The sequence below is a fragment of the Rhinatrema bivittatum genome, chromosome 3 (genome assembly GCF_901001135.1).
Source record: "Rhinatrema bivittatum chromosome 3, aRhiBiv1.1, whole genome shotgun sequence".
NCBI lineage: Eukaryota > Metazoa > Chordata > Amphibia > Gymnophiona > Rhinatrematidae > Rhinatrema > Rhinatrema bivittatum.
This window is the reverse complement of record NC_042617.1, coordinates 387,712,797-387,739,227: the sequence shown is the minus strand read 5'-3', so window position 1 is coordinate 387,739,227 and position 26,431 is coordinate 387,712,797. Positions and strand designations below refer to the sequence as shown.

Below are 26,431 nucleotides of genomic sequence, written 5' to 3'. Positions count from 1 at the left end.
TTCCCTCTTTATCCTGTCCCAAATTTCTGACTGTGACGCCGTAAGCTTGTTTCCGGCACAGGTGCAAGATATTGGACATGCTAAATATATGCTAAAAAATGTTTGCTTCTACATTGTGCAAGCAGTGACCTCTGGTCCTTTTCAGTTATCTAAACTGTAACAGCTCTCAAAGCATGGCAGTACTAATCACTGCAATTCTTACCTAGTTTAAGCATTACAAGTGGGTCAATTTACACCCTAGAGGTTTCCACATCATCAGTAGTAAGTAAATCCACATCTTCTATTTGAGGGTATATCAAAAATCTTTAGTGCCATGATGGTAGGAGCAGTGGACAAATTCTTTCTTGTGAGGGTAAAAGTACATTGTTCACCCACTCAGAAAAGTAATATGGCCACCAGAAAAATAATTAGAAGCCAGTCTGCAATCTTTTCCCCCCAGTCCTCTAAACCCTGAGCTAATTCCCAGAACATCCCAATTCCTTTCTCCCATTTCAGTTTGCAAAACATTAGCTTGGTGAGCCAAAGTCATTCAAAGTACAGGGAGATTCACTCGAAAGAGGCCCCAAATAGTTGTAACTTCTGTTAGGATGAAGCAATCTGAACCAAAATAAATAATCTACATACCTTGACGTATGTGTAATGTTTTGCATTATATGTGATGCTGGAAGTGATCGCTGTTTTCCGCCAGACACATTTCGACGCAGTATTCCATGTTCCTGAACGTGTCTGCGAGCATATCGGGGGGGAATAGCAGCATGTTATTCTTCAAATCTTCCACAGTGCGAGGCTTGTTCTGATTAGATTTTTCCTTTGACCATACCCCAACAGAAGAAGTCTGGTGGTGGCCAAAGCCCCTTTGAAATTACCCTGTTGCCAGAAAAGGACTTAGTTTCTGCTGTGCTCGTCGTATTTCTTTTCAGATCATTTATAAATATATTGAAAAGTAAGAGTCCCAATACAGATCCCTGAGGAACTCTTCTGCCCACTGCCTTCCACTGAGAAAATTGTCCATTTAATCCTACTCTCTGTTTTCTGTCTTTTAGCCAGTTTGTAATCCACAAAAGGATATTGCCACCTATCCCATGACTTTTTTTACTTTTCCTAGAAGCCTCTCATGAGGAACTTTGTCAAACACCTTCTGAAAATCCAAATACACTACATCTACCAGTTCACCTTTATCTACATGTTTATTAACTCCTCCAAAAAAGTGAAGCAGATTTGTGAGGTAAGACTTGCCTTGGGTAAAGCCATACTGACTTTGTTCCATTAAACCATGTCTTTCTATATGTTCTGTAAGTTTGATCATTAGAACACTTTCCACTATTTTTCCTGGCATTGAAGTCAGGCTAACTGGTCTGTAGTTTCCTGGATCGCCCCGGAGCCCTTTTTTTAAATATTGGTTACATTAGACATCCTCAAGTCTTCAGGTACAATGGATGATTTTTTTTTGAAAATTTTTATTTATGCAAGTATATCAACATAGTACATATGTACTATGTTGATATACTTGAGTTGATATACAGTTGATATACAGTTGATATACAGTTGAGCTGATATACAGAGTCCGGAAAGAAAGCCTTTCCGGACTCTGACTGATGCTCTTCCACCAAATACAGAAAGACGGATTATCACCCATTAAACTGATACAGACATACCAAACATTGCACGTTCTACTTCTTGTTAAACTTCTATCATCCTCTTCTTCTTCTTCTCCCAGTTAGAACCATCCTTGTTTTATTGTAACTGATTTTTCTGCGCACTTGTTATAACTTGTTATTATTTGTAAATTATTTATTTGTAAATGTATACTCTCATGTTATATTTATGCACGTTTATAATGTATTGATCACCCCTCGTTTTATGTAAACCGACATGATACGAACTTCCGTGAATGCCGGTATAGAAAAACTCAAATAAATAAATAAATGTAATAACAGTCGAGTACATGCACCATAAAATATACACAAAATACCAAACATTATCAACTACAAAGTAGACCAAGGAGAATCCACTGGCTCTATTAAGCCGCCAAAAAAATAAGGTGAGTAACTGTTCAAATAGAGCAAGTATCCTATCAACTGTTAAACAGTGTACTTCCTAGTACATGCAGCAATTCCCCCCCCCACACACACAGTTTGTACCCACCCCCCATACAGTCCTTATACAGCTACGGGTCAAAATCAAACCTGCTTGCCTTTCCATGTGCAATAAGGTCCCCATACATCATGAAATTTGCGGACATGGTCATGCCGCACTGCAGTGAGATAGCCCATATGGTACACCCTGTCGATTCTTGTAAGAACATTCATTAGGGTTGGAACCTCAACGCTTTTCCATCGATACGCTATTTCACAACGAATGGCAATAAAGATTTGCAACACCAGCATTCTGTGCTTGTCGCTTAACTGTCCATCCACTAAGCTAAGTAAGCAGCCCCTGGGTGTCATAGGGACAGATACCCCCAATACTTCAGTCACATAATTTGTCATTAACTCCCAGGTGCCTTGTATCCTGGGACAGGTCCACCACATGTGATAAAATGACCCTTTCCCTTCACATTGTCTCCAACATAACTCACTTAAATTGGGGTTCATCCTATGCAATCTATCAGGCGCCAGGTACCATCTACATAACAATTTGTACCCATTCTCTTTAATATTAGCTGAGACAGAACTCCGTCCCATTATCATATGACATTGCTCCCAATCAGTGTCCATGAAAACTTCCCCAATATCTAATTCCCACTGTCTCTGGTAAGACATCTTGGTCTTGGGGCCACTGTTAATAAGCATGTATATGCGAGATATTGGCCTTTTCAAGGGCCCCGTTTGTTCGCAAAATGATTCTAAGATGGACCTGCCTTTACTAAGTTCCACAGACGCCCCCTCGGCTCGAAGGAAATGGGCGACTTGCGTATATGAGTACCAATCCCCCTGAGATAGCCCATGCGAAGTTTGCAAACCATTGAAAGGAATCGACTGAGACCCCGCAAAATATTGCCCCACTTTTGTAATATTCAACTGTCTCCACTTTTGGGCAAACGCTTTGTTTAAACCAGGGTTGAACCCCATATTTGATAGAAAAGAGGTAAGATGATATATCCCCTTATGTCCCACCAATCGGTCCCTCCACTTGGCCCATAATTTAAGTACATCTTGTGTAAGGGTTTTGCTGGTTGCTTTCCGGACTTCCTTACTCCAGATCCTATCAGCTAGTGACATATCCCCGATACTTGTTGTTCGATTGCAATTCAGGGTTTAAGCTCTCCCACACTATGCCAGTTGACCACAACGCCAAGCACGATTGCTGCATAATACCAGCTCAAGTTGCGGATATTTAATCCCCCACGAGCTTTGTCTCGGTAGAGGATATGACGGGAGACCCTCGGGTTTGCGCTTCATATGAAGCGAAAAAGTTTTCTTTGCCAAAGTCGCATGGCCCCTTCCGGAACCTCAACAGGGAGGGTTTGGAACATATAGCAGAATCTAGGCAAAATGTTCATTTTGACAGTCGCCACTCTGCCAAACCAAGAAAGATCAAGCCTATCCCACCTATCTAGATCTTGTTGAATCTGAGCCAGCAAAGTATCATAATTTAAACGATACAAATCATCCAAGCATGCCCCAAGTTTTAACGCCCAGGTACTTAACAGAGCCCTTTGTGGAACGAAATGGCAAGTTACTCCCCACCTCTGTGTATTGGGTCCCCGGCATAGATATGTTTAACAACTCTGATTTATCAGCGTTAATTTTAAATCCCGACAATCTCCCAAACATTTGCATCTCCCCTAGTAACAGTTGTAAAGATAATTCCGGTTTCGTAATAGTAAAGAGGAGATTGTCTGCGAATAACGAAATCTTGTAATCCACCTTCCCCACCTGTATACCCGGATGTCTTCTCACTGTCTTCGCGAATGGCTTTAAAGAGAGAGCAAACAATAGAGGAGAGAATAGGCAGCACTGGCGCGTGCCCCGTTTAACTTCAAAGGGGTCTGAGTAGGCTCCATTTATTTTTATCCGAGCATGTGGGTGACCGTACAATTTCTGCACCCAAGTGATAAGGAATTCCCCCAATACCATTACTTCCAAAACTTTAAATAAATAAGGCCAGTGCACCCGATCAAACGCTTTTTCAGCCTCTACTGTGAGCAACACCGCTGGAATACACTTAGATTTCGCCCACCACATCAGTTCTACCACCCTACGTACATTGTCTGAGGCGAGTCTACTAGGTATAAAGCCTGACTGATCATTCGCCACCAGCTTAGGAAGACGAAAAGCCAGGACCCGGGTCAGAATTTTTAGGTTGATGTTAATCAGTGATATCGGCCTATAGGATCCACAAAGTGTGTGATCCCCTGCCAGGCTTCGCCAGTACAGTAATTCCAGCAGTGTTCGCCTTCGTAGAAAGTGTTCCCTCCGTTCTCAGGATATTGTACATAGCCACCAACGGTGATAGCAACTCAGTACTAAACACTTTATAAAATTTGCCTGTAAACCCGTCTAGTGCAGGTGCCTTCCCAGAGAGAAACCTTCCCCTCTCTGAGTTCTGCATTAAGCTGTTCCCTCAGATCTGGAGGAAGGGTTGGGAGTGGTAGATCCTGCAGGTACTGATCAATCTCCTGCTGGGTACAAAATGTCTCTGAATCGTATAGTAGTGTATAGAAATGATTAAAGCTTTGCCCATTTTCTTTCTGAGTGTATACATATTGACCGTGGGGCCCCTTAATTTTGGTAATTTGGGACTGGGATTTCCTCTTTCAATTTCCTAGCCAACTGACGACCGGCCTTGTTCCCCCACTCAAAATGATGCTGCTTCAGTCGCTCTAACTGGTAAGCTATCCTATCCAATTCTAGTTTTTGAAGAGCCCGTCTTGCTTCCAAGAAGCGTTGTAGTAATCCCGGCTCAAGGGAGCATTTGTGTCTCAGCTCCAGACTCGCAATCTTCTCCAGGAGGGAGAGGCGTTCTCTATCCCTCTTTTTCTTTATAGAAGCAGACCTAGCTATGCAAAGGCCTCTAACATAAGCTTTAAGGCTGTCCCAAACTACTCCAGGAGATACTTCCCCATCATTTATTTCCAGATAGGTGACAATCTTTCTTCAAGTGGTCTACAAAGCTTTTATCGTCCAGTAGTCTTATCATTTAGTCTCCAAAATTTAGTACCTGCCTGACCAACCCCCTGTTATTATCTTGAGCCAAATAGGAGCATGATCAGACCAGGTTATACTACCCAGATCCGCATCACACACCAAACCCACTAATTCTTTTATCAATTAGAAAGTAGTCAATCCGGGAATATGTCTGGTGCGGGTGAGAGAAGAAAGTATAATTCCGGGCGGTGGGATTTCGCAGTCTCCAAATATCAGTAAGCCCCCTATCATGTATTAAATGTTTAAGCGCCTGCCGAACAGCTTTACCCCCATCTCCTCTACTGTGAGAATTATCTAGGTAAGGGTAACGTGTGATATTAAAGTCCCCCCCCCCCAATTATTAGGCGGCCATCCGCCCATTCACAGATTACAGTATAAAGTTTTTGAAAAAATGAGATCTGATCGGTATTGGGCACATATAGATTCATGAAAGTATACAGCCCATCATTGATTTTTGCTTTCACAAGAATATACCTGCCCTCCACATCCCGCACCACTGAAATAACATCGGCGGCTAAAGAGCTAGCCAGCAATATCCCCACTCCGTTATATTTGTGGTGAGCCGTGGCTGCAGCATGAAATACATGCTGATACCCTTTAAACGAGAGTAGCCGCTCATGCCGCTTCCTTTATGTGTGTTTCTTGGCTGAATATTATATCTGCCTTCATGTGTAGCATATCCGTGAGAATAATTGTCGCTTGCTGTAAGTATTCAGCCCCTTCACATTAATAGATAATATTTTTAGTGTCCCCATGTGGATGTTACAGTACACTCAACTATGCTTCCCTTCCCACTACTGGATATCTGAAAACCTGTCCCCTCATCTTCGCATTCCAACCAACTATATGACCCGCAAATGAGACCCTGACCCAGGTAAGCTCTTCCCTCCCCCCTCCCCACTACCAGCCACTCTCTCCCATGAGTGGGACTCCTCCATGAGAGACCTGACGTCACCTCTGACCATAATGGTACACCCCCCCATCCACAAGTGAAGAAACATCATAACACATACACAGTCAAAACTAAAGGATGAGGACTGTTCCCCTCCATCATCAATAACAACCCACAATCAAAACGTTTTCATTTTAGAGTATGTGCTCCTCGTTTCCAAAATGCACCAAGTCACTATTATAATGACCCAGCTTATGCCTTCAGAAAACCAGTCACGAAGCTAAATGTCATTTTAGCCCGGCTCTTCCAATTCTGAGTTGCCTCCAGATCTCCGACACAGCCATCTGCCCCCTTTATCCACTCTTTTCCATCTCGGTCTTTCTTCCTTCCGAGTATTGTTAGCAGAAGCATTGTCCTTGCTTCCTAGGGAGCCGGCTGTGATTAGGCCCGCCACTCTCAATATATCCTCAGCCTCCATGACTCTGTGCACCCTGGATGTAACCCCACTGATGGTAAATTGTAATCCGAAAGGGAAGAGCAATCGGTATTTTAAATTTTTGGCTCTCAAGATATGAATAATGTCCCGGAATTCCCTCTGTTTTCTGATGGTAGATATCGCCAGGTCCTGAAATACCTCTATTTGGTGATCCTTCCACTTGATAGACCCCATGTTCCTTGCGGCTTGCGCTACCTTCTCCTTGGAAACTATGAAAACATGCAATTATATCTCAGGGCTGATTGTTTCTCGGATTTCCGAATGCTCTATGGGCCCATTCTAGAACCACTTCGCGCATTCTGCCTGCGTTACTCTCAGAGTCCAAAAGATAAGCACATATGTCCTGCAGTACTTGTGAGCAGTCACGGAAATCTTCCCCCTCAGGCACTCCTCTGAATCTAAGATTCACCCTCCTGGCTCTGTTCTCTAAATCTTCAACATGCAATTGTAATACCTCTTGGGCATCCTGGAACTTGCCTTGTTCTTCTTGCACACTGTCTAGTGCCGAGTGTAGTTCCTCTAGGCCCGTCTCATTTTCATCTGCTCTTCTTTCCAGCTCCCGGATGTCAGTTTTTATGTCCTCCCTCATTGCGCTGAGCTCTTCCCGCAGCCGCGCCATATCGCCCCTGAGGTCCTGAAACCACTGCTGGAATTTGTGCCGGGACTGTACCGCTGGGTCCCCTGCTGACACCACGGGCCCTGAATCCTCCACGGACTTGCGGCCCGGCGCCATTTTGTCGTCTTCCTCGAGGATCGCGGCCAAAGCCGCCGCTGTAAACGAAAATCGATTCAAGTCTGGTTTTTTCTTCGGTGTTGCCATCGCTGACACAGCTAGGCTCAGGAGATCAATAATAAGTGGATATTGAGCCGGTTTACACCCCGATGGAGGAGGATCCGTGCCTGAGGATGGGGGAGCCGAGATCTCAAGCGGCCATCTTAGCAGGTGACATCACCGCTCTCCACAATGGATGATTTTAATGATAGGTTACAAATTTTAACTAATAGGTCTGAAATTTCATTTTTGAGTTCCTTCAGAACCCTGGGGTGTATACCATCTGGTCCATGTGATTTATTACTCTTCAGTTTGTCAATCCGGTTCCAAAGGAATAGACATCTTCTAGGTTTACCGTGATTTGGTTCAGTCCATCTGAATCATTACCCATGAAAACCTTCTCCGGTATGGGTATCTCCCCAACATCCTCTTCAGTAAACATTGAAGCAAAGAAATTGTTTAATCTTTCCGAGATGGCCTTATCTTCGCTAAGTGCCCCTTTAACCCTTCGATCATCTAATGGTCCAACTAACTCCCTCACAGGCTTTCTGCTTCGGATATATTTTAAAAAGTTTTTACTGTGCGTTTTTGCCTCTATGGCCAACGTCTTTTCAAATTCTCTCTTAGCCTGTCTTATCAATTTCTTACATTTAACTTGCCAACGCTTATGCATTATCCTATTTTCTTCTGTTGGATCCTTCTTCCAATTTTTGAATGAAGATCTTTTGGTTAAAATAGATTTTTTTCACCTCACCTTTTAACCATGCCGGTAATCATTTTGCCTTCCTTCCACCTTTCTTAATGTGTGGAATATATCTGGACTGTGCTTCTAGGATGGTATTTTTTCACAATGACCACGGCTCTTGAACACTTTTTACCTTTGTAGCTGCTCCTTTCAGTTTTTTTCTATTTTTCTCATTTTATCAAAGTTTCCCTTTTGAAAGTTTAGCATGAGAGCCGTGGTTTTCCAGTCATTACTTCAAATTTGAAAGCTCCCTAACAGACTAAACTGCCACCTGTTCCTTGGGGTATAAACTTGGTCCTAGCACAGCTCATGAAACTACCATTAGAACCATTGCAATCACCTTCTTTCATTTTCCCAATAATATGGAAGGTATTGTTCCTAGTAGCAGTAACCGTGAACTTCAGACTCTAGTTCATTACTTACCCTACTTTCAGTTCTTCCACAATAGGGTAGTGCTCTGCACCTACCCAAAATTCTTACCAAAAGTAGTATTAGCTTTTCATTAATTAAGCTGTCATACTCCCTATGTTCTTTCCAAGGACACGTGGACATGAAGACTAAAAGGTCCTCCACGCCTTTGACTGTAAGAGGGCCTTGGCTTCTTATTACAAAAGAAGAACTCTGCTACATCATCAGGTTTCCCAACTCTGTTTCTTACAATCCTAAATAAATAAAAATAAATAAGTCCGAGCCATGGCTGCATCAGTGTCTTATCTAAGAGCTGTACCTCTCGTCAGTGCACTTAATTGTCTGTGCAAATAGTTAGGTCCCATTACTGTCTGGACAGTTTATCAAAGAATGATAGAATATTCAAACAAGCAATTGGGTCCTAGTTGCTTTTCGTAATCGCTTTACTGCAACCCTCAGTTTGGGACTTCCTATATTTCATGGCTGATTCAGCCCTTCTTATCAACGGAAAAAGCAGGTTTTTTGTTTGTTTTTTTTTAACCATAAATGATGTTTACAAAAATGTCACCCCCCCAAATACAAATGCAAAGGAAAAGGGTGAAGTGGATAATAAAACTCAACTAAATAAGACACAAAAGGAGTCCAAGAAAAGCTGGAAAGCTATGAGCACAAATGCTCATAGTTTAGTCAATAAAATCCCAGAGCAGCAAGCCCTAATGGTAGAGGCGGACTTGGACGTTGTTGCTGTCACGGAGACGTGGTTCACGGAATCTCATGATTGGGATAAAGCAATACCGGGCTATAACTTGTTAAGGAAGGACAGAGAGGACAGGAAAGGGGGAGGAGTGGCTCTTTGTCAGAAACAATATCCAAGCATCTGAACTGCAAGGAAGATGGGGCAAAGAAGAAGCACTATGTGCCGACCAATAAAAACAGATGCCCCATCATCTTTTTATAGGAGTAGTTTACAGGCCTCCAAATCATATGGAAGAGCTTGATTGAGATCTGGTTGAAGACATCCAAAAGATGGGAAAGAAGGGAGAAGTGATTGTTGGAGATTTTAATCTGCCAGATGTAGACTGGAGAATCTCTTCAGCGGAATCTAACAATAGTAGAGAGATAGTGGATGCCCTGCAAGGGGCTCTGTTCAAACAAATGGTATTGGAGCCCACAAAGGAGGGAGCTATACTCAAGAAGAGCTAGGAAAAATAAGTGGACAAAGCCATGGGACCTGATGAGGTCCATACCAGGATACTGAGGGAGCTCAGAGATGTACTGGAGGGTCCACTGAGTGACCTGTGACCTGTTCAACAGATCCCTGGAAACAGGAGTGGTGCCGAGTGATTGGAGAAGAGCGGTGGTGGTCCCGCTTGACAAGCATGGGAGCAGAGAGGAAACTACAGGCTGGTTAGCCTCACCTCGATGGTGGGAAAGGTAATGGAGTCGCTGCTGAAAGAAAGAATAGTGAACTATCTACAGTCGGAAGAATTGCTGGACCAGAGGCAGCATGGATTCACCAGGGGAAGGCCCTGTCAGACAAATCTGACTTTTTTTGATTGGGTGAGTAGAGAATTAGATAGAGGAAGAGCGCTCAATGTCATCTACTTGAATTTCAGCAAAGCTTTTGATATGGTCCCACACAGGAGGCTTGTGAATAAAATGAGAAGCTAAGGAGTGGGTGCCGAGATGGTGGCCTGGATTGCAAACTGGTTATCGGATAGAAGACAGTGTGTGACAGTAAATGGAACTTACTCTAAAGAGAGAGCAGTGTTAAGCGGAGTGCCACAAGGATGGGTGTTGGGACTGGTCCTGTTCAATAGCTTTGTGAGCGACATTGCAGACTGGATAGAAGGTAAGGTTTGTTTGTTTTTTTTTTTTTGCGGATGACACTAAGATCTGCAACAGAGTGGACACGCTGGAAGGAGTGGAGAGAATGAGATGTGGCTTAAGGAAGCTGGAAGAGTGGTCGAAGATATGGCAGCTGAGATTCAATGCCAAGAAATGCAGAGTCATGCATATGGGGAGTGGAAATCCGAAAGAATTGTATTTAATGGGAGGTGAAGGACTGATGTGCACGGAGCAGAAGAGAGACCTTGGGGTGATTGTTTCGCCGACTTCAGATCATTAGACACTATGTGACAAGGCGATAGCTAAAGCCAGAAGAATGCTAGGCTGCATAGAGAGAGGAATATCTAGTAAGAAAGGAAATGTGATCCCCTTGTACAGGGCCTTGGTGAGGCCCCATCTGGAGTACTCTGTTCAGTTCTGGAAACTGTATCTCCAAAGGGACAGAGACAGGATGGAGGTGGTCCAGAGAAGGGCGACCAAAAAGGTGGATGGTCTTCATAAAAAGACTTACGAGGAGAGATTAAAGAAACTAAATATGTACACCCTTGAGGAGAGGAGGAGCAGAAGTGATATGATACAGACTTTCAGATACTTGAAAGGTTTTAATGATTCATGGTCAACAACAAACCTTTTACAATGGAAAAAAATCAGTAGAACTAGGGGTCTCGATTTGAAGCTCCAGGGAGGAAGACTCAGAACCAATGTCAGGAAGTATTTCTTCACGGAGAGGGTGGTGGATGCCTGGAATGCCTTTCCGGAGGAAGTGGTGAAGACTAAAACTGTGAAAGATTTCAAAGCAGTGTGGGATAAACACTGTGGATCCATAAAGGTTAGAGGATGGGAATAAAGAGTAGAGCCTTGGGGTGGCTTGCTGGAATGTTAACTACTACCTGGTGATTACTACCCTTAAAAAAAAAAAAAATCCCTTGCACGGTTAATGCAACCCCAACATTACTCTCTGCTTCAACGGCAAAGGGAAATGTGGAAAAGAGGATTTGCATTCAGATGATAACCAAAAAGGACTGAATTTCACAATCTGGGGAACAAGTAAGCGTGGGGGTAGCTTGCTTATTACAGCGGTTACTACCCTAAACCAATTAAGCCTGATACATCACTTTGAAAGCATATACAGCGTTGCTATCTGCTTCAACGGTAGGGGAAGTGAGGAAAACAGGATTTACATTGACATCAACAATGCATCGATCTGTGCAATCTGGGTAAACAAGCATCGGGGTAACTTGCTTGATGCAGCGGTTACAACCCTTAACCATAAGCCTTATGCTCAACTTTTGATGCAGCTCCAACTTTACTCTGCATCAATGACAGGGGATGGCAGGAAATTTGAATCAAACAGTTACCAACAAGAACCCTGAAGTTGGTGGTTGGTGAAACAGATAAGTATGGGAAAATAAGTGTGGAAGCTTGCTAGGCAGACTAGATTGTTCTTTTTCTGTCGTCATTTCTGTTTCTATAAAGACGTTATCTTTTTATGAACATTTTTGCCATTTTTGGGTGCAAATATCTCTACTGTGTAGTACTTATTTTTTTTTCTTTCTAATGTCATTTGATAGAGCACCTTTTTGCTATATCACCCTGTTTTTGTCTTGTACCTAGCCTTGCTTTGGTCAGAATTACAATCCCAAAGACAGGCATCATTTGCATGTGTGAATGCACTATGTTAAATGCACCCAACTGTGAAACATGCAAATGAACTAGAGAAGTGAAATTTTACAGTGCAGCTCAGTTTACTGTGCTTACCACACTTATAGCTTTTGAAACACATTTGCGTACACATTTTCATAAATTCAGTTGTCAAAGTCAATGCAAAATGTTATACGCTGATTAGTTACCTAGTCAGTGGTGGCTGAGCCACTACCAGTTCAGCAAAATTGACAACCTCATTGCCTAGGAGCCACTCCAGATAACCAGGCAAGGTTCCAAGCTTTTCTTTAAGCATAAAAGAAAAGGCAAGACACTACATACGAGAATTGCTTAAACTGCAGATTTCACATTAATTTAGTCTTTTTTTTTTTTTTCTTTTTCCTGCCGTGCACATGCTTTTGAATGACCCATCATTGTGTGACAAAGTAGCTTGTGAATAAATGTTCTTGCCTGCCTGAAATTATGGGTGCTCTTCTGAAACACAGTAGGTGTGTCTATGGGGGCGGCCTGTAAATGACCTGGCAAGTGAATGTGAATATTTTCCTGCCCTTCAAGTGTCCAGCTTCCAACCTGGTCAGAATTTAGCTTGCATCTATAATTCCTGGTGGATTGGCCATGTATGCGAAGTGATTTTATTGGCTGCCCTGTAGACACACCTGTTGGGTTCCAGAAGACCACATTATTGCTACCCCTGATGCACCCATAATAACTTCAGTTAAGCAGTACATTTATTCACAAGTCACTTTGTCACACATTGGGACATTCAAAAGCATGTACTAAGTGATTTTTTGTGAAATCTGTAGTTTAAGCAATTCTCATTTGTAGTGTCTTGCCTTTTCTTGTTTTGTGCTTAAATAAAAGCTTGGAAACCTGTGGCTGGCTGTTTGGAGTGGCCCCTAGGCAATGGGATTGTCAGTTTTGCTGAACTGGCAGTGGCTCAGCCATCACCGACCAATGCAAGGTAACTAAGTATACAAAGTGTTGCACTGAATGTGACTAATTTATGAAAATGTCTAAACGTGTCAAAAGCTAAAAGTGTGGTAAGCACAGTAAACTGAACTACATTGTAAAATATCACATCTCTAGCTCATTTTCATGTTTCACAGTTGAGTGCCAAAGATGACTTTTCAACATAGTGCATTCACGCATGCAAATTATGGTGTCTTTGGGACTGTAATTCTGACCAAAGCAAGGCTGGGTCCAGGATGACTTTTGTAGCAAAAAAGGGTGCCCTATCAAATGACATTAGAAAAAAGTTAAACTACACAGGGATTTGCATCCAAAAATTGGCACAAAAAGATGACATGTCTATGTAACTAGATCTTTGCTTCCAGTTGGCTGCAAAGCCGCCTAGTGAAAATCCTAATGTACGTTATGGGCCATGACTAATGATCCGGTTATGGCCTGAATTGAAGTATACATCAGGAGCAATGAGGACTCAAGGTAGACCTTACATTTCTTTTGTATAATTTTTCATGTACTTTGCTGGCCCATAAAAAGGGTGGCAAGCTCATGTTGGGTTCCAAACTTTGCATATGAACTTAGTGCCAGAGGTGGTTGTGATCCACAAAATTTCAGGCCCCTAACAGGGGTTGTTTGCCTGCAGTGCCAGACAAAGTGGCCATTTTTGTTGCATGGAGCACAGTACTCTGTGGCCTTCATTCAGTTGCCTTTAGCTCTTGAACCAATAGAGAGAGCTGAAAAAGTTTGCATAGTTTTGTTTGAGGCCCTAGCGAACATCCACACAGAATTGTATTCAATTTGGAGGAGATCGAGTATGTATAATTTTCTAAATTGGTCCTCTTGATATGGAATGTCTTGTAGGCTTGCAGTACAAGCCTCTTAACAATGCTTTTCTGTAGGTTTTATTGCTGAAATTTTTTTTCCTAACAGTTTGTTCAGCTAGAGGCATTTCTGAATTATAAGCTTTGTCTTGCAGCAATCCTTTTCTGGTCCTCATTGTTTTTCAATGAGAGGTGCTAAATATGGAAAAAAACAAATTATTCTGCTGGACAGGAAACAAAAAACCATCACCAATAACACCCTCACCCTCTTCCTCACAAATAACATTAAACTCATTCTTTCTGACTCAGAAACCTAGGGGTAACTGTCGACTGTCAGCTAAATTTTAAAAAGCATATTACAAATAAATTAAGGGAAGGCTACCACAGACTTAGTTCTCAGAAGACTAAAACCCCTCCTTGACATCAATGACTTTTGATCAGTGTTAAAGGCTCTGATTTTCTCATCACTGGATTACTGTAATTCTCTTCTCTTGGGCCTCCCACAATCCTCTCTACGTCCTTTACAAGTTCCCCAGAACTTCGCGGTGAGAGTATTAACAAACTGCAAGAAGCGTGATCACATCACACCTGTTTTGATGAACTTACACTGGCTTCCAATAGCCCAAAGAATACCGTGTTTCCCCGAAAATAAGACATCCCCCGAAAATAAGACTTCGTAGAGGTTTTGACAAATTCCTAAATATAAGACCTCCCCCGAAAGTAAGACCTAGCACATAATTCATGTAAACGATCGAATTAGCTACGGTATTCCCTCCCATACAGTAACGCGCGCCCCTGCCGTTTTGCCGCGTGTTTAACCTAACTTACCATCTACCCTTACCCCTGCGTTAGAGGCAGGGGTAAGGGTAGGCGGCAAACTTTCCCCCAGCCCCCGCTTACCTGCCCTGGCCATGTCCATGGTTGCTGGTCTCCGGGGCAGCCCCAGTCCTCTCCCCTCCTCCCGAAGCAACGAAAGAGCAAAAAAATCGAAAAAGCGAAAAAAAAAAGTTGAGAGAGGGGAGAGAGCACGGGCAATCCTACGCTCAGGATTGCCAGTCCTCTCCCCTCCTCACGAAGCAAGGCGCGAAAAGCAGCCTTGCTCCCGGAGGAGGGAAGGGGACTGGCAGTGTACGGTAAAGCAACGAAGTGACTTACTTTTTTCACAGCCCTCCTCCGGAGACAGATCGCGGCTCCCCTGCCTCCCGGCGAAGATGGACACCTGTACGTGCGATTGGACCGCTCAATGCGTGACGTCACATGCCGTGACGCCAAAAGTCGTGACATCACGCATTGAGCGGCCCAATCGCACGCACAGGGGCCGCTTTCGCCTGTGCAGGCGTCCATCTTCGCCGGGAGGCAGGGGAGCCGCGATCTGTCTCCGGAGGAGGGCTGTGAAAAAAGTAAGTCACTTCGTTGCTTTACACTGCCAGTCCTCTCCCCTCCTCCCGGAGCAAGGCTGCTTTTCGCGCCTTGCTTCGGGAGGAGGGGAGAGGACTGGCAGTCCCGAGCGTAGGATTGCCCGTCCTCTCTCCCCTCTCTCTTGCAACTTTTTTTTTTCACTTTCTCGCTTTTTTTTTTTTTCCCGCTTTCTTTGCTTGCTTCGGGAGGAGGGGAGAGAGGACGGGCAATCCCAAGCGTAGGAGAACCGTCCACTTCCTGGTACCTGTCCATGAAGCGTTAGACCAGCGCACCCAGGATACTGTATAGTGCTCTATACAGTAAAATGGGTTGCACGGGCCTAACGCTTCACGGATGCTTCTTACGTAGACGCAGCTTGCATTTTTTAAAATTACTGTATAAAGAGCATCACTCTTTTTCAGTCAATCTGTGATTCTGTGAGCACACAAGTTTTGTTTTGTTTTGTTCAGCAACTGCCCTAAATATTGGTGATATAATTGGACATCTAGATTAATAAAATCTCATACAAATTGCTATAAGAAGGAAGGAATCAAATTAATCAGATTAGTCTGAGTTTCCTTTCTTCTGCGTTCTCTCAAAGATCAACAAATGAATGGAGAAGAATGGATGGAAATGGACAATGTGCTCAACGCCCTGTTCTCTCAAGATTCAGTAACATCAGTGGTCGTTTTCTAGGTTTGAGTCAGCAGCAGCCTCCACCTTTCAGTTTTTCCCAATGGAGAAAAGGAAGCAAGTTAAAAATGATCCCAGCAGGCAGAAGTAGTTGAATACAGGCACCGAGGCAGGGAGAGCAGGCCCTCGAGGAGCGAGTTCATTTTTTTGTTCAACAATATACCGGTATGTGAATTCTTCATGGAAAAATAAGACATCCCCTGAAAATAAGGCCTACTGCATCTTTGGTAGCAAAAATTAATATGACACTGTCTTATTTTCGGGGAAACAGGGTACTTTACAAAATGTGTTGTACTTTACATAAGGCTATCTATGGGCAAGAAACAGATTGGCTGAACTTTTCAATTTGCCTTCATACCCCACATAGGACATTACGATCAGCCAACAAAGGCCTTCTCCAAATCCCTTCAGTAAATACAGATCACCTCACGTTAGTTTGTGAGAGGATAGTCTCCATTGCGGGTCCCAGTGTTTGGAATACAATGCCTGCGGAACTGAGACTCGAAACAGAGTTTAAAAAATTTTAAAAAGCCTTAAAGACCTGGCTGTTCGAAAAAGCATACTCAAGACAGCCTTGAGAAATAACTTGAGAGCCAAGGACTTTTTAAACTTCTAGCTGTGTTTTATTTTGTTTGCTTTGAGAATGAACTAACTATATATTGTGTGCTGTAAAATTTCTGTGTTTTACAGACTATTTGTGAACCGTTGTGATGTATTTCGAATGACGGTATACAAAACTTTTTAAATAAAATAAATGTCTCATAGACTAGTCCTTTTTACCTAAACTGGTTTATGGTGTTCCACTTAAATCATACTCTATCTCTGTTGATGTTCATGAGAGAAGAGTGTCATGATAGAGGTGACTCCAGTTATTGGATGTCTGAATTCTTCTTAGGTATTTAGCAGTCTGTAATCCCTTTTTTGGAAATCTGGCAGGTTGTTTTAATTTCAGGTCTTTGTAAGGGTGACACAGCTTCTAATGCCTCTTTGGATTTAAAAAAAAAAAAAAAAAGTCTGATTCTGCTTATTTATTGAAGGTCAGCAGTCTCCAGAGGTCCTTCAGGCAAACTTAGTGAAAGCTCAGATTTCTTCTTTGGTGGAGCTTCCACTCTTAACCTGGAGGATATTTGTAAGGCATTTGGGCTTCCTTACATTCTTTCACTAAACATTTCAGTCTGGATGTTCTTGCAAAAGAGGACGCATCCTTTGGAGCTGGTGTTTTCAGGGCAGCCCTAACTTCCTCCTTCCCAGATTAATTTCCCTTGAGTACTTTTCACACACCTGTAGTACAAACGTATAAATTCTGTACTAGTGTAGCAAGATGACAAAGATTGAGAAATTTAGCCTTACTTAATTTCCTTTCTTTGAATCATGCTACATAGTCCAGGACCATACCAGTCAGTCAGGTTTGTTCAGCCTTTGATGTGGTATACCTCAGTTTATAGAGATTGAGGCAGAGGTTTACTTTTCACTTCCTCTCTACCTTTTTATTTAATTAAAAAAAAAAAAAAAAAGTTTGGAAGAATTATTTCTTTGGAGGATCATTTTAGTTTTTCAAATTATGTACATGTTAATAGTTCAAATCTTAGTTTTTTCTTCCATGGTTTTAACATAAGAATACTGGCTTTTTGCTGCAATTGCACCATAGTGACTTCCCTTGATGTCATGGAAGAAGGTGTGTCCTCTGTCTCCATCTGCTATTAGAGAGAGAGAAAACACATATCTGGAGTGGTGTAGCAAGATTCAAGGAAAGGAAATTATCAGGTAAGAATAAATGTCTCCCTTGCTTCTCGGCAGTTCTTTGTGTTTGTATATATAGAATTTATCCTTTTCTTAGCATCTCTGTTGGTCAGGCATTTTTCTTGTCAACTTGGAGCGCTTCTGGGGATGGATTTGGGAACCTTCAGCTGTCCTAGCGATTTCTCACCCAATATGTGATCGTTGAGATATTTGTGGGTATAGATTTTAGTGATACACATGTTTTGGTTTTTTTTTGTCCAGATGGTTGATAGCATACACTTAAGTGGAATAGTGTAGGGGGAATAATATGCTAAGTATTGTATGCGCAATAGCATGCAGTAAAGCACATGGTGCACTGTGTAAGTTCTGAATGTGCTTGGGATGTCAGTGCTGCAAAAAGGAGAGGAATGAGCATTACAGCACATTAGAGTGCAGAAAAGCAAATGGGGGCTGTGTGACTGAGCCGGGGAGAGAGGACACAGAGCCACTGTCTGAGCTTTCAGATGAAATAGTGAATCTGTGTGCGACGGAGAGGGAGTTGCTTCCACAGCAGTGACTGTGGAAGCAACAGTGTGTGAGAGACTGAAGGGAGTCAATGAGGTTTGGAAACAGGCATTTGAGACATTTTAAAATATAGCTGTGTCTGGAAGTCTGAGAGAATACTTGCTTGACTAATTCATCCCAAAATAAGTGTTCCTTTAATGCCTCTGAAATCTGCAATGTTTTTAGAATTAAAAGTATCTAATGTGAAGTTCTTTTTTAAAACTACAATCTTAGGATATATAATGGTGGTATGCTTAAGTTTTCTCAAGCTACGGTCTGAAAATAGTGACAAATATTGGATTACATTTACTAAACTGCAATAAGGGTATGATGCGCGTAAAACTGATTATCGTGCAACATCACACTTCTGCCCCCTACTGAAATTAGCTGCTTTGCATGCATATTTACTAATGCATGCAAAGCAGTGAATGCAAATACAATAACGCAGCGTGCTCAATAAAAGCAAGCCATGCTGCTGTAATACAAACTTGAGAGTTGTAGGTAAAAGACCCCTGGAACCATAGGGACACTAATGTGTATCCTGATGTCTCTGGAATGCTTCTTAAAGGGCCGCACCGCACAAAAATAACACCCCCTCACTATCACCATTCAAAAATTCCCCCGGACATCATGCATGATCCCTGCCCACCCCCTCGCCATCTGTCGAGGTGGCCCAGTAGGCCCAAAAAAATAATTGTAACAAATAATTGTAACACAAACAATAACCTTTTCCCAAACTCCCCCCACCCCCCCTTGAGTTAAAATTACCCCTTCTATCCAACCCTCCTCCCCAGGAAGCAGATACCCCCAGTCTCCCCAACATAAACTATAAACCCTGGTAGTCTAGTGGCCTCATATGGTTTATGGTTTGTTATATGCCACCAACACATAATGGCCCTAGGTGGAGTGCCCCCTAGCTCTAGGCCAGTCGACACCATTTTCCAAAATGGCATAACTAGCCTGACGGTAGGGAACGCTCCAGGCCACCACAGCACCAACATATATTAATTTATTAGGTAAGGAGGGTATTCATGGGGTGGGGGATTTCGGGGGCCCACCTAGACCACCAAGGGGCTATGTTCTTTGCGCAGGGGGATTAGGGCTTCCCATTGGCCCGTGGGGGCTGGAAAAAGGGAGAAGGGAAGTGCAACCGGGGCAGTAGGACACCGGGAGCCACAACACACCTGCAGTGCTTGGCAACACACTGGTGTGTCATGACACACCAGTTGAGAATTGCTGCCATAGATCATATTATCTACAATAGTGTTTCACAGTCTTCTCCTGCAGGCATACCTCACCTGTTTTCATGATAGCCACAATAAATATGCATGAGAGATAGTTGCGTACACTGGTTCTCCATTGTATACAAATGTATCTCATGCATATTCATTATGGTAATACTGAAGACCAGACTGGTTTGGTTTGCCTCCTGAAGAGAGGTGGGAAACGGATCTTTCAAATGACAAACCTTTCATTCTAATCTCTGCAATACTACATATGAATTTGTTCAACTGGTCCTGGTGTGGAACCCAGTTTACTACCTTGGAGCCCTACGTTTTTTAGCTTGTTTATGAACCTTCTGTGTAGAACAATAGCAAGTCCTTATTGAAATATATTTGCTATGACCTCATAGGTATGTTCACTGACGTTGGCATCATACAAGAGCAAGTACTAATTCCTCCTATGTGCTATTAGCGTAGAAGTTTGAACACCTAAGCATCCATTTTTCTTGTCAGATTTCATCAGATATTCTTTAGGGCTTTCTGTTTAGAAACATAAACATAAGTATATCCATGTTTATAGATGGGGCAGAGGTGTAAAATGGGTACATTTTAAAATGGAGATTGAAAACTTAACTAAACCTTTTGTTTTTGTCCAGATTCCAAATTTTGTGGACGTGACTCTACAAGTGGCTATTCAAATTCAGCACAGGTGGCTAGCTCCGCAAATGGACCTCGAAGACCAATTATTAACTGGGCATCTATTCGAGAAAATAAAGAAAAATATGAAGCTATGAAGTGGGCAGGTTAGTGTTGTAAAATGGGGAGCAGCTAATGTTTAGTAGCCCCATTACATTTCTTATCTTACCAGTGCAAGTTCAATACTTACCCATCAGTATGGCTAAAGTTGTGTATTAAACGACAGTATATAAAATGGCTAAATAAATTTATTATGTGGAACATGGTAATTAAAGCAAGATAAAGAAGCTTAGGGAGAGAGTAAAATGTAATATTTGACTTGTGCTGCTCATTGGGAAAGCTTACGTTGGATGCATTAAATAACTGCCTATGTGGGACAACCAGATAGTTCAATGGCAGTGCCAGGCACTACATGCCAGATTCCAGGTCTGGTTCCCAAGCCTGTCTTCTGCTCATTAGGATACTGCTGATGAAATCTCAGCTATTGCATAATTGTGACACCTAGTGGCCAGACTTAATGTCCAACCCATGTAATTTGTGAATGAAGGCTCATGGTGCCGAACGTTCAAAGTGCCTTAGCCTCATTAGGAGCCAGTTAGGATTTCAGATTTTTTTTTATTCCTTGCGCAGCGGTGCGCCAGATTTAGGGCCAGGATCGCGCGGCTCTCTGCAGTTTTTTCAGCGACAGTGCACAGTTTTGGTCGGGGGTTAAATTTTTTCTGTCAGGCCGGCCTGCGGTTTTCCTGAGTTGCGGCTGCGCAATAGCTGAGATTTCATCAGCAGTATCATGAGCAGAAGGGCCTCTCTCTCCCACATCTTGCCGCGTGGCTGCGCGTTTCTCCACATGGGGCCCTGATCGACATCACCATCTTGCCACGCGTGTGGTTCCCGCAGCCATGCGCTGAATGCCATTTTTTTTTGTGCACAGATTGTTCATCCAGATGGAGGGCTCCCCGGGCCCAGAGGCTTCCTCCCTCGTGGATGAGTTGGGCGCATCGGGCCGAGACTTGGGTGAGGAAGAGCTCCCTCCGCTCTTGGCTCCGGTAGGAGAAAATTCCAGGCAGGGAGACAGAGAGGGAGCCCCGAACGAGACTCTCCAGAGAGAGGGGGAGTCAGAAAGGTTTTCCCCGGAATTTGTTCTTTTAATGAATATGAGGCCTTCCTGCAAAGGAAGTGCTCGGGGTGCAAAACTTCCAGGGTCACGGAAGATGAGGCGGAGCCTCCTGAGAAGTAGGGTCGGAGTATGGATTCTAGTAAGCCCCCTAGGGATCAGCCTCCTCCAAGAGTGGAGGGGCCCCGAGGTTCGCAGGTCAGGAGCCGGGGTCCGGAACTGCTCCACCATCGTGGCGGATGCAGGGGCGACCCAGGGGTAGGCGGATACGGATGCCGATGATACGGATGACCCCGATGTCTCACCTGATGAGGGTGACAATCCCGGTGTGGTGGGGCTTTTTAAAAGAGACAAGTTAAGACCTTATTCTCACAGGACAAGCAAGATGGTAGTCCTCACATATGGCTGACATCACAAGATGGAGCCCAATCACGGAACACTTCTGTCAAAGTTTCCCGAACTTTGAATGGCCCCTACTGGGCATGCCCAGCATGGCACTAACCCTGCAGCCAGCAGGGGTCCCCCTTCAGTCTTCTTTTTTCCGCGCAGCAGTAGCCATGTGGTTAAGGACTCAATACACAAAACTATTGAAACCTGGAAATCCGCCCTCTCTGAAATTAGCAGCCTCTTATCCAACAACTTTCTTGCCCTCAACGCTACTAAGACAGAACTTATCCTAATATCACCCCCCAACATATCTCCCACCCTTCTCATGACCCCCACACTCACACAAAACAATGGCCCTGCCACTGACCTCACCTTCCCCACCCATGTACGAAGCCTCGGAGTACTCATTGACTGTCATCTTAACTACAAGAAATTTATCAACAACACCCTCAAAGACTGCTTCTATAAACTGCACACCCTAAAAAGACTCAAACCACTCTTACATCTCAGCGACTTCCGCACCATATTACAAGCCCTCATATTATCGAAAATAGATTATTGCAACTCCTTATTACTAGGTCTGCCTAAAAACACCATCCAGCCCCTACAACTCCTACAAAACGCAGCTGCCAGGATTCTTACCAACACCCACAAAAATGATCACATAACCCCTGTACTCAAACATCTACATTGGTTACCTGTAGCATCTAGAATTACCTTCAAAGCCCTCACCCTAATACACAAATCCCTTCACAACAAGAACATGCACTGGTTCAAAGAACATTTCTCCTTTCACAACAGTAACAGACCCACCAGAAAACAATATCTAGCCACACTACACACCCCCTCACCGAAGCTTACTAAACTCCGCACCACAAACGAAAGAGCCCTCTCCCTAGCAGGTCCGTTGCTCTGGAACAAACTACCCACTTCCCTCCGCCAAGAAACTTGCCCAAAAATATTCAGGCAAAACCTGAAGACCTGGTACTTCAGACACTCATACACTTAACATTCACACATTTACCAGCACCCCCCTTACCATTCTCTAACCTCCCCCCCCTCTCTCCCCCCCTTCCATCCCACCTCCCAACCACCCCCTTCCCACTTTACTTAACAAGCAGCCACCCACCATGCATCCCGTAAAGCCAATTTATCAGGACAGCAGATTGTAAATAAGAACATTTTACTCACAAACGTGTATATATCCCTTGACAATAATTGTAAATACAAATATCTACGTCCTACAAATGTTGATGTCCATCCCAAATTATCAGAACCTCCTTGGCCCCCCCCCTTTTTAGGTAACCCCTATCCTGTATCCCACCTAGTTAATTATTACTTGTATAATCCACCCTCTTATTTATGTTATTGTTATTATAATTATTATAACTACTGTTCCTCTTATAATCATGTGATAATTGTAAAGCCTGTTGCTAAGTTCTGTTCTCTCTAAACCGACGAGATGTTCCCAACGTTCGTCGGTATATAAAAGATATTAAATAAATAAATAAATAAGGAGCTCTGCAGAGATTCCTGACAGGAATTTTCCTCCCAGAATTACTAAAATTTAATTTACCCCACAGGGGTCCCTCCTTCAACTTTTTCAAGTCGTGGTACTCCGGTAAGCTTTTTATCCATTTTCCGTCTATTAACGTCAAGTTTGGCCCTTGCGGCCTACTGGCCAACGACAGTACCGCGGCTCAATTTTTTCATGGCGTCGGGGTTCTGCCGGTGCCTGGACTGTAATCGTACCATGTCCATCGCAGACCTTCACAAAGTCTGTGTAATGTGTCTTGGATGTGAGCATGATATCCTAACCTGCACCAAATGTGCCCTCATGACACCAAAAGGTTGCAAGGCTAGAATGGAGAAGATGGAACTTCTCTTCTGTGCTCAAACCCCGACGTTGTCTATTGCATTGATGTCGTCAGAACCGGCACCATCAACTTCGCGCCAGCATCGACCTCCGGCCGGTGACCGTCCGGCATCGACTACTTCTCGGCCTTTGACACCCTCTACTCCCCTTCAGGACTGAGGGGATCGTAGAGAGAAACATGGCCACAGGCATCGAAAGTCTGGGACCATCGAGGGAGCGAAATCATCGTCCGAGCCGCTGTCGAGAAAAGGCACAGACCTTTTCTGCGACCGGATCACTGAGGCAACCCTCACCCGACGGTATCGGGAGCCGCGACTCCGCCTTTAACAGTGGTCCCTCCGGCTATGCCTCTGCCTCCTTCTTCTGTTCCGGAACCAGGGCTGCTTGCTCCAGGTCTCCGAGAAGAACTGGACCAGATGGTTCAGGAGGCCATCGACAAGGCGATGCATCGACTCCAGGTTCCTCCGGCACTGATTGCAGAACTGACCACTGACCCGATTCCAGGAGCGTTGGCACTGCTGCTCTCGAGGATGCAAGCGCTTATGGCCGCTTTTCCACCGATGGACCCCGGGTCACCGATGGCTCCGGTGCCCTCCCCGCTTGCTTTGTCATTGGGAGGAGAAACACCGTTCCGCAGCCCTCCATCGGGAGTTCTGCCGATGGCTCAGCCGTCGGTGCCACCAATCCACCCATCTGTGCCGACACGTCCATCGGCATCACCAAGCCATCCATCGATGCCTGCACAGGTGCCTTCGATGCCCTCATCGGTGCCTCCCGTTATTCCTTCAAGTCCTTCGAAGCTTAGACCAGGACCTTTGGGAATCCCACCGCCCAGTCCTCCTCTAGTCCCTAGAGGAGCAGGTGCGGGTGCGGATCCCTATGACACCTGGTCTGATGATTCTTCACCAGATATCGATGATTTGCCTTCACCACCTTCACCTACTGAAAGCGTTCTCCTCCAGAGGATCTTTCCTTTATAAATTTTGTAAAGGAGATGTCTGAATTGGTTCCCTTCCAATTACAGACTGAACAAGATCACAGGCATCAAATGATGGAGCTGTTACAATTCCTGGATGCTCCCAAGGAAATAACCTCCATCCCTATCCGCCAGGTTCTTCTGGATCTCCTCAAAAAGAACTGGGAACATCCTGGCTCTGTGGCTCCAGTCCACAGGAAAACTGACACCACCTATCTCATTCATTCAGCTCCAGGCTTTCACAAACCTCAATTGGTTCACCAATCTGTGGTCGAATCTGCCCAGAAAAGAGCAAGGAGATCAAAACCTCACACTTCCTTACCCCCAGGCAAGGAACAGAAATTTCTAGATGCCATTGGTCGCTGTGTCTTCCAGGGATCAATGCTCATCTCCAGAATTGCCTCTTATCAGCTCTATATGACCCAATATAATAGGGTCTTATTTAATCAGATACAAGACTTAACAGACTCCCTACCTCAGCAATTTCAAGAGTAACTCCAAACCCTAGTAAACAAGGGTTTTGAGCAAGGCAAGCATGAGATCAGATCATCTTATGATATGTTTGACACTGCTACCAGGATATCTGCAGCTGCTATCTCGGCAAGACGATGGGCCTGGCTCAAGTCTTCCGACCTTCGCCCTGAGGTTCAAGACAGATTATCTCACCTGCCCTGTGTAGGAGATAATCTGTTTGGCGAGCAGATCCAACGAACGGTGACGGAATTCAAGGACCATCATGAGACCCTAACACAGCTCTCTCTGACTTCTGAGTACTCTTCAAAACAGCCCTTCAGAAAGGACTCTAAGAAATCATTCTTCCGCCCGAAGAAGTCCTACCCGCCACCAACTAGAACCCGCTCTACAAGACAGTTTCAAAAAGCCCAGTCTCGTCAGACACGAAAACAAAAACCGCAATCAGCTCTTCAGCCGGGCCCTGCTTCCGTTTTTTGACTCCTGCATAGAGAGCAGTAGCCAGCTTCCATTGCCCCTCATTCCAGTGGGAGGTCGATTGTGCCATTTCAACAACAGGTGGCACTCAATCACCTCAGACCAGTGGGTCCTAACGAGAATTGCTCAAGGTTATCGTCTGAACTTTCTCTCCATTCCATCGGACTCCCCATCTCTACCGACGTGGAGAACATCCGATCACTCCATCCTTCTGGAACAGGAGGTCTCCCTCCTCCTCCAGTCCAAGGCAATAGAACCAGTGCCCTATTCCCAGCAAGGCCTAGGGTTCTATTCCCGGTACTTTCTAATCCCCAAAAAATTGGGAGGCGTTCGTCCAATTCTGGATCTACGTGCCCTCAACAAGTACCTCCAGCGAGAGAAGTTCAAAATGGTAACCATGGGCTCTCTTCTTCCTCTTCTACAAAGAGGAGACTGGCTCTGCTCTCTAAACCTCCAGGACACATTCACTCATATTGCGATAATTCCATCTCATCACAAATACCTGAGGCTTCTAGTAGGCCCCAAGCACTATCAGTACCTTTGCTTCCATTCGGCCTTGCGTCTACACCACGAGTCTTCACAAAATGCCTCGTCGTAGTTGCAGCCTTCCTCAGGGCTCAGCGTTCACGTCTACCCCTATCTAAACGATTGGTTAATCAGGGCTCCCACTCAGCAAGCTGCTCTGTCATCCCTACATCTTACTTTATACACTCTAATTTCACTCTATTTCTCGTCAACTACGACAAATCCTACTTAGTCCCTTCTCAAACCTTATCATTCATTGGGGCAGACTTGGACACCTTGCAGGCAAAGGCTTTTCTGCCTCGACAGCGAGCTCCTACTCTCGTCTCTTGCACACCAGCTGCAGTCTCAGCACTCCACGACTGCACACCACTTTCTCATCCTCCTGGGACACATGGCGTCCTCAGTTCAGGTCACCTCAATGGCCCGCTTGCCATGAGTCATGCAGTGGACTCTTAAGGTCACAATGGACTCAATACATTCAGCCCCTGTTGACCATTGTCCACATAACCGACTCACTCTGTCAGTCTCTCGCCTGGTGGAGAAATCAGGTCAATCTCC

The 26,431-nt window shown here is 44.2% G+C and overlaps 1 protein-coding gene across 1 annotated transcript in view; it reads left to right on the top strand.

Moving 5' to 3' along the window:
* Window positions 1-26,431, top strand: part of DDX43 (DEAD-box helicase 43) — a 487,172-nt gene that overhangs the window by 65,275 nt on the left and 395,466 nt on the right. Inside the window, exon 4 of the mRNA XM_029595625.1 lies at window positions 20,011-20,157. Coding sequence (XP_029451485.1) covers window positions 20,011-20,157 — 147 coding nt within the window. The remainder of the gene's footprint in view (window positions 1-20,010; window positions 20,158-26,431) is intronic.